Genomic DNA, 8860 nt, shown 5'->3' on the forward strand with positions numbered 1-8860 from the left:
TAATTTTAGCACAATCGAGAATAAAACTGGTAAACTTTACATTACTCCGGACAATGAAGAGTTTGAAACATATTTAAATGGAGAATTAGTGACTGGATCGGTTCAAATGTTTCACGGTGATCGTTTAGTCATTGGTGGATCTCACTACTTTCGAATATCAAATCCCTTCTGTTCGAAACGAAGAAGTAAAAATTTGGTAAGCTCTTTAAATGTTTTTTTATTCGCAATACAACAGATAATATAATCATACAGATATGTTATCTGCTCAGAAAAATATGAATCATTTTTTTTCCTTACCAGACAAGCCTTACCAGACAAGGAGCTTTCAAAAATAAAGCTGAAAAAGCTCTTTTTCAATTGGACATTTTTTCTGTGGCAATACCTTGAAAAACCTTTCAATATATTTATACGTTCATATACCATAAACGAAAAAGTGTATGTTTTTCTGTCTGTGGCCAAAGAAGAATTAATGTTATACAAAACCAGCCTACTTATTTGAATTTAACGCAATGTTGAATATTAGCTCGGTTTTCATTACTTACTTACTAACATAGGGTGACCAGAGCCATAAGTCGTCTACAATCCGTTGTGGATTCGAACTTCAACCAACAATCTTCTCCAGCCAGCTCTGTCCTTCTCTCGCTGCTTACTTTTCGCACGCCAAGTTGATTGAGATCCCCTTTCACTTGCGTGCGTCACCTAAGACGAAGTCTTCCTCTACTGCGCCATCTTTTTGAGTTTAAGTCAAAAACTTTCCGGGTCAGTACATTGTGCATTAGCCATCTCTTGGGTAGGTCAGTGTCTTTGAAGAGAGTCCTTGTACAGAAGAGCGGAGCGGTTTAGGGACTTTTCTTTCAGATCACTGTGTGAAACTCCTGGTTTATGCGGTATAGTTTTCTGAACTTATTCTGATTTATTCGACAATGTATTTACTATATTTATTAGAACCCTAACCATAACTGAGGATTTTTCTGTAATAATGACTCCGTTTAGGGAGGAATTAAGAAAACGTTATTCTGCCATACCCTACCCAATTTCAACAAAAAATGCTATTCTAATAAGTACTTCACGTAAAAACTTTGTTTATAACTAAGGACTGAAATAATATATTGACATAAAATAAATGTAGTTACAAAGAATTTAATCTAAAAATTAAGTTAAAAGTGAAGTTTTTACGTGAAGTATTAGAAAAGCAATTTCTGTTGAAATGGGTCAGGGTCAGTGTTGCCGTTATGCGACTTTAGTCGCATTTTGACCCCTTTTTTTGCCCCATGCGACCATGAGACGACCTTTAGAAAAAGTGGTTATTTTGACCCTTTTTTAAAAATCTTGCGACTTTTTTGACCCCAACTCATCTCTAGAAAAAATGTGTGAAAAAAAAATCTATTTCCATTGAAATAATATTGTTTCAATTCCAGAATTCAACTCGACTTTTTAATTCTGCATGAAAATCTTGCAATTCCTTCTAAGTTGTGAATCGTGAATGTATTACACTGGTTTACAAGGGTTTTGTTGCCGAAACAAAAATACACTTCTCTGAAGGTTTTTGGTGTGCTGAACTCGAATCCGAAGTCAGAAAGAACTAATCAGCTCCCGTTTTTGAGATATTACCGTTAGAAAATGCAAAAATACGTTTTTTTTTAATTCTTCGCACCTTCTTCTTTTGTGTAAAGAAAATTGTTTGAGCATATTTAGTAACGGTTTCTATAAGAACTGTTTTCCATCTTTCGACACCTGTTTAAATCTTTTCAATATTTTTTATATTGCCCGAGATATCTCAAACTGAAGTAAGTGGGTTTGGCTTCATATATCATATAGAAGATAATGACGTTATAAAATTTATAAAAATACCAATCAACTTAGGATATCTCGGGCAGTAAAAAAGATATCGGAAAGATTTAAACAGATTTTAAAAGGCTGTATATAGTATGAAAACCGTTACTAAATATGCTCAAAAAATTTTCCTTATATAAAAGAATAAGGTCCGAAGTACTGCAATTTCTAACGGTAATATTTCAAAAACGGGATTAATTTTTTTAATGTTTAATTTTTTTTGACTTCAGATTCGAGTTCATCACACCGAAAACCTTCAGAAAAGTATATTTTTGTTTCGGTAACAAAAAAAAGTTTAATTTTGTTAACCAGTGTTATGTAAGTAATTTCACCACTCTCCACTCTGTATCCGTTTAACAAAACTCTGCAATTATGTCTGTGTTTGTATGTGTTCGACTGAGGTGAAAATTTCTCCGTTATTTTACTGTTTCATTTGCTGTTGCTAGGGATGAAGGGCCCGACCCATAGAATCCGTTGCGTCCGTTGCGTCGAAGTTTTAAAATAAAATACACACGTTCTTATGGGAAACGACCCATAAGCGACGGATCGGACGGAGACGGACTTCCCATAAGAACGTGTGTATTTTATCGAGCTGTCAGTCAAAAACTTCGTTAATCGTTTTCTTTTAAGGCATGTGCACATGTTCTGTTACTGGATATAGATGTTGAAAAACATTTATCGCCAGTGATAAAGTTAAAGAACAGGGACCCGTTAGTGATAAAAAATTTTCAAAAATAAAAAAAAACTCTTGCAGAGCATACATTTTTTACAGACGTTTTGTATGGGAGCTGAAATTTAGCTCGATCTGGGTACAAGGCTTAAATCAATGTTAAGTTGTTTGAAAAATAGTGAAAACATATTTCAGATTAAATATCTAGCCGCGGGTAAATTTTTAACATTTATATGGATGTGAATACAAATTTATCTTTGGTGAAATTTATACATATGTCAGAATTGGGATTAATTTTACGAGGCTAAAATTTTTTTTTAATCCAAAACAAAAGAATTAATGCACTTATAAATCTTAACAATTTACTCCGGAAACACGTTCTTCTGTGAATTTCATTTTTGATAATCTACCATTCACTAACAATTTATATTAGGCGTGTTTTTTTTTCTTTATCTATATAGATTTTGAACAAAAAAACGACATCGATATATTTGAAATCAAAACAATTTACGTGTTAAAAGCTGCAGATTTTTGAAAAATCCAGATAATTATCCAGTTTTAACTTTCTCTCGATAAAAACAGCAGTGCCAAGGTACTTTATTTGTTGTGTTATAGGTACTTTATACAGAAATATATAAAAATATTAACAACAAAAAAAGCGGAGAAAATGGGGTTTGAAAACGCTCTCATCGAAAAAATAAGCGAAATTTTGTTTGACATGATTGCATTGAAATGGCAATATTTCGAGATATACGCAATGATCTTTTCATATAAAAGTCTTAAATGGATTCTGATAAGATATTTGAACAAATATATACATAAAATTACCAAAGTTTTTTTCGAAAAATTAGAAATAAAAATAAAAAAGTTTCCACGTTCGATTTTTAAAAAATCGAAAAAAAATTCATTATGGCTACCTTCAAACGCTTATAACACAAGAACGGCGCAACTAATGTTAATGGTCATGGTCTTAACCCTAGAATGCATATATACATATTTGTATACTTATTTCAATCTTTTGTTAAAATAGGACATACATTTTAGTATAAGTTAAATAAGAGACATTAGTTCACATATTAAGTATTGAAAATGTTAAATACATTTTTGTTTTGTTTTATTTGATTTTTTTTTAAGTTTTAAAAATAGATTTTATTAAATAATTAATTTTTTGGGTTTCATATATTTCCGATTAATTTTTTTCATAGGTAAGTATACATATGGTATGGATTTGGTTTGATTTTGATTCATACACAAAAAAATTTGGAAATGCGACTATTTTTTTCTCGTGACCCCTTTTTTTGCTTTTTTTGCGACCAGCCTAAATTTCCCAGCGGCAACACTGGTCAGGGTATGTCAAAACAACGTTTTCCTCAGTTAGGGTCCATCATAGCTCTTTTATAGTTCTTTATTCTTGGTGAGAGAATGTACAATTTAAAAAATCTCAATTTTTGATGAAATGTGCATTTTTTAAGGTTCCCTGATTTCGTTTTTACCCTTGACGACTCAAAATAGGGGATCCGATATGATCCCAAAGACCACTAAGCATAAGTTATAAGTAGTATATAGTGCTTTTGAAAATGAATAAGTCAACTCAGATGGGTTCTTAAAAAATCAATGCCGTTTTCCGTGAAAAACGAGCATTCTTCAAAGTCTTCCCGATTTTTATTTTCCTACTGTCGAATATAAAAATTATCATAATAAGTAAAGAAGACCATAACGCATAAACCATGAGTTGCACGCAGTGATCTGAAAGGAAAGTCCGAAAACGCTCCACACTATTGTACAGTACAGGTCCAGGATATACTCCCTTATTAATATTACCATAATATTTTTTTCTAAGATTAAATTTAAAAAACTAAATATTTCCAAAAACATAATTCACTCTTTACAAAAGAAAAATATTTCAAATTGCAGTTTTTGGCTTCCTATTTCCTACAAAAAAATAATGATTAAATGCAAACAAGTTCTTTTTAAATCGTATAACTGAAAACTGATAAATAAATGCCATTGTGCATCAATTTATGTTCATGGCCCTAATTTTAATCACCCCTGTAATTTAAATCTCCATTCTAATCCCTATACTTAATTGCAATCAATCAAAGCTTAATTAATTCGTATTGCTTATGTTTATAGGTAGTGGACTTCCAATTGGCACATCAAGAAATTCTACAAAAGCAAGAACAACAACTACGACGTGAGCTAGATGAAGAAAAACGTGCTGCCTTGTCACAAATTGAACTAGAACGCGTCGCCAATGAACGCAATTATAAAGAACGTATGGAAATGTTAGAACTTGAACAGTTCAAATTCAAATGTAACAAAGAATTACTTGAGACTGAGAAAAAAGCATTGAAAGAAGAAGCCGACGACCAGTTTGTGTACACACCATCATATAAGTCAACTTTGCTCGATGACATTAATCGTATTATGCAGAATCCCAGTGAGGAAAGTCTACATAAGACTCAGCTTATGGTAAGCTAATTCCCAATTAAGATGTAAATTTATTATACCCTGTTTTTCCAATACTCATTCGCCACCTATTTTACATTTAAACAAAACAAAAAATTAATTAGACTACTTTGCGCATAAAATGAACAAAAAATGAGTAGGTATGTATGTAAAAAACATCTTTTGTGATAACTTAGCTAAACTATATTTTACAGATAAAATAGAATCAAGTTATTATTTTGCTTAATTTATTCATACCATAAAGAACCGGACTAGCAACTTTAAATTTTTATGATAACAAAAAATTCATTGATTTAGATAAACAAATACGTTTGAATGCTAATCACGTTGTTGTTTTGCGATTTATGGTGCTAATTGTCCACCTGCACTCTTCGGAATTGGAATCTTAATTATCGTAAATAGCATGTGAACCAGTAACCCCCTTCCTAATAAGAAGCAAATCTTTTATCATTATGGGGGCGAACATTCTCTCAGAACTTTTTATCACTCAAACATTTTCAAATATAGACTAACTTTTGTATAGTGGTGCGTCATATTTTGTTCGGGTAATAGTTTTTTTTTGGTTTGCTTTAAAATTAATAAGAAAATAGGAATAGATTTAATTTGCTTGCAAGTTGCCAAGTTGGCGAAATTCTAAAATAGTTGTGTATAAGAGCATATCGTCGCCCGAGAATCTTTTTGTCGTAAACGACAAAATGCACATTTTTTAAATTCAGTTTCAATTCTGCTATCAGATATAATTCAACTTTTAATGAGATTTAAAAAAATTGAACCACTAAATGTGTTGTTCAAATGATATTACTATTATTGTGTTATTTGAAAAACTTAGTTAGGACTTACTTAAGGTGACGGTGGCGCTAAAAGCTATTGTCGATTTAGGTCTCAACCAACAAGCTTATCCCTCCATTTATATCCTTAGAAAGTTGCTTCAAGTTTCGCATGCAACATAAAACGTGGCCTTTCTCTAATGCGTCGTCCATCTGGGTTGAATTTTTATTGCTAATTCTTCTTTGGTGTGTTCAGTCTTTTGGGCATCGATGAAAACAGCTTTTCGCAAATGATTGATTTACACGTCATAAAACCATTTCAAAATATTGAAGAAATAAGCCTTATTTTTGTGGTGCAATCTCTTTTCCTGACCATTCCTTACGAATTGGTCACAAGTTCTCAATTGAATTGACGTAAGTAGAATATTTTTATTCTGAGCACGCAGAGAGCGTTCTGAAGTGTTCATAAAATGTTTAGAATGAAAATGTATGCCATGGGTATTTTTGTTATCAGAGAGTCCACCGCTACAGGATGCGACTAATTTCAAGTGGTTATCCTGGTGGTAACTACATTTTCGGAACCGTCTGCCGAGGGTTTGACCTCACTTAAAATGTCTCCCATTGGTATATTTGTTATCAGTGAATGTGTGGCGTTGGTTTTCTATAAATTTTAAGTGGTTACCCTCACTAAATCGATTTTCAAAAAAATGGTACTTTGTCTCGACAACGCCCCCAATAAATGCAGATAGACTAAGGTATTCGTCATCAGCATGACGCAAACTACCTGTGAATCATGAATCGGTTACCTCTCACGCAAGAAATCTGCTCCCGAAAATAGATCAGTGTACTTCTTAAAAAGTTGATCTTTTGATGTGGCTTCGAACAAACTTTTTAATGCTTCCCACATGTCCTTTGCTTTATCACTATCCAAAGCATTTTGGTACACGTCATCAGTCATCGAATTATTTAGCATTGTCTTTGCATAACTATTCGCTCTTCTATAGGCATCAAACTCTTGTTTATATTTCTTAGCATCTGCTTTTGAGGCATTCGATGGTAATGGATCCGGGTCCAAAAGCGTTCCATCGATTACATTATATCGTCGGTGAAACCAGAAAAGTGTGTAACTCCAAATTTTCTGAAAATTAGATTTGAATGCGATCTGTTAGACAAACCTGATATCTACCGTTCCTTAAACTGAGAATCCCCTTAAAGTTCATAGTTTTTATTTTATTAGCAAATTAGAAAATGAAAACTCATACAAATGCCGTCAAAACGATTTTGTTTTTTTGCTCTCCTATAAAATTTGCTAAAATGGAGTTACACACTTTTCTGGTTTCACCGACGATATTTCTTGAATGTTCCATCTAAAATGAAATCGAAATTCTCGATATTCTTCTTTAAAAAATTTCAAGATCTGCCTTAAAAATTTTTCTCCTTTAAGAAACTTCTTCTTTTTCAAAACTATTCTCTTTATAAAAGTATTTCGAGTATAAGCGAGGATGGGTCCATAACCTTTTATAGTTTTTAAGTTTCCAAAGAATTCTTAATTATTCGTTATGAAATAAAAAACGATCTTGATAGGATAAAAGTTGTTTCATACAAAGACCATAAACACTATGGGACAAATTTTCCCTAATACCCGATAGTCCCCATTATGTTATGTTTGTGCATTGTTATGTTTTTATCAAAGGCCTTATCTTCTTTCTAAGTTCAATTCAATAAATTACTGTTCAAATAAATACATACCGGCAGTGATTCACTCTTTTCTTCTTTCCAATTCTTTCTTAATTACTCTGATAACCAAATATTGATTTATTTTGTTTTTCTTATCAGGTTAAAGAAGCTACCCAACGATGCCGTCAACTGGGCCTCCAGCTGGACTTCAAGCAATCGCAGATACTAGATGAATTTGGATTTTTCCATGCGGTTGTGCTTATCATTGACCGGGAGAAGAAACAAAAGGCTGAATGGCCCACAGCACGTTTGGATGTTTGGCTGAACATGCTGCGGGACAATGAAGTCGATCGAAATGATGTCTTCAAGTGTGTGGACATTGAATGGAAATCTTTAGAAGACAATATGGATGATACTTTGAGTGATTCATTGAATTCGAGTCGCATATCTCTCAATTTGAGTCTTGTTAAAGAGGTGATGCTGAAGCAACCTTATCAAAAGTTTCAAAATATATTTTCCTCCTCGAATAGTAGTAACAAAAAAGAGAACCTTGGTAAATCTGCTGTTTTAAATTGTTCATTACGCAATACAAAAAAGATGTTAACATATGATGAACAAGATTGTAGTACACCTGTAGATGAGGAAAAGCCATCTCTATCTCCTGGATTGGATTTCAATGCATCTGCTAATGTTCAAGTTCGAGATATTCATCGATCAATAATGAAGCTTAAGAAACTTTGTGATCGTTTTAGTTCTGACGAAAACAATTCTGAGAATATATCAAAAGTTGCAACTGTTGAACAAGTTCGTAAATCGATAGAACAACTGGAAGGTATTTTGCATGGTTTAAAAATAACGCTTAGCGAGAGTGTCTATAAAGAAATTTCACCAACAAAGACACCGAAATCTGTAAGATTTTTAATAGATTGAAACTTAAATTTAACTTATGTAAGAAAATACATAATATGGCTTGTACTTATAAATGTATAATCCTAACTTAATGTTCTCTTTTCCTTTTATTTTATATCTTTGTAAGTTATGTTTAGTTAATATAAATTCAATTTTATTGCGATGTTAAACAAATGTGTCTTTATTACAAATTTTTTTTTTTTGCTGGTATTGCACCACTTTATTTGATTATGTCTATGTTGTCCACCTGCATTTTTGCTTTGTTCAGTTCAAAAGGAAGGCAGGTCCATATTTTTTAATTAGGCAGATCCAAACTTCGGATAAAATGCTTTAAAAAAAATATCACGTACTTCCTCTTGTAGTTAAAATTATCTTTATCTTATGGGATTTTCGTTTGGTACAATAAAATCAATTTTTTGATTTTGACAATTTTTGCCTTCGTTTGGCCAAATAAAATTGATTTATTTTTTGATCTGGATCAATTTTCAAGATCTGAGTTTTTACGGCAGATTAACCCCTCTTTTACTAACACCAC

General features: G+C 32.3%; 1 protein-coding gene across 1 annotated transcript in view; it reads left to right on the forward strand.

Annotated features, from left to right (window-relative positions):
- The window catches only part of LOC129920911 (kinesin-like protein KIF14), a 40226-nt gene extending 31733 nt beyond the window's left edge, over nucleotides 1-8493 (forward strand). Inside the window, exons 3-5 of the mRNA XM_056002429.1 lie at nucleotides 10-196; nucleotides 4637-4975; nucleotides 7576-8493. Of these exons, the coding sequence (XP_055858404.1) occupies nucleotides 10-196; nucleotides 4637-4975; nucleotides 7576-8346 (1297 nt within the window). The 3' untranslated portion in view covers nucleotides 8347-8493. The remainder of the gene's footprint in view (nucleotides 1-9; nucleotides 197-4636; nucleotides 4976-7575) is intronic.
- Nucleotides 8494-8860: the final 367 nt, after the last annotated feature.

The sequence above is a fragment of the Episyrphus balteatus genome, chromosome 1, assembly GCF_945859705.1.
Source record: "Episyrphus balteatus chromosome 1, idEpiBalt1.1, whole genome shotgun sequence".
Classification (NCBI taxonomy): domain Eukaryota; kingdom Metazoa; phylum Arthropoda; class Insecta; order Diptera; family Syrphidae; genus Episyrphus; species Episyrphus balteatus.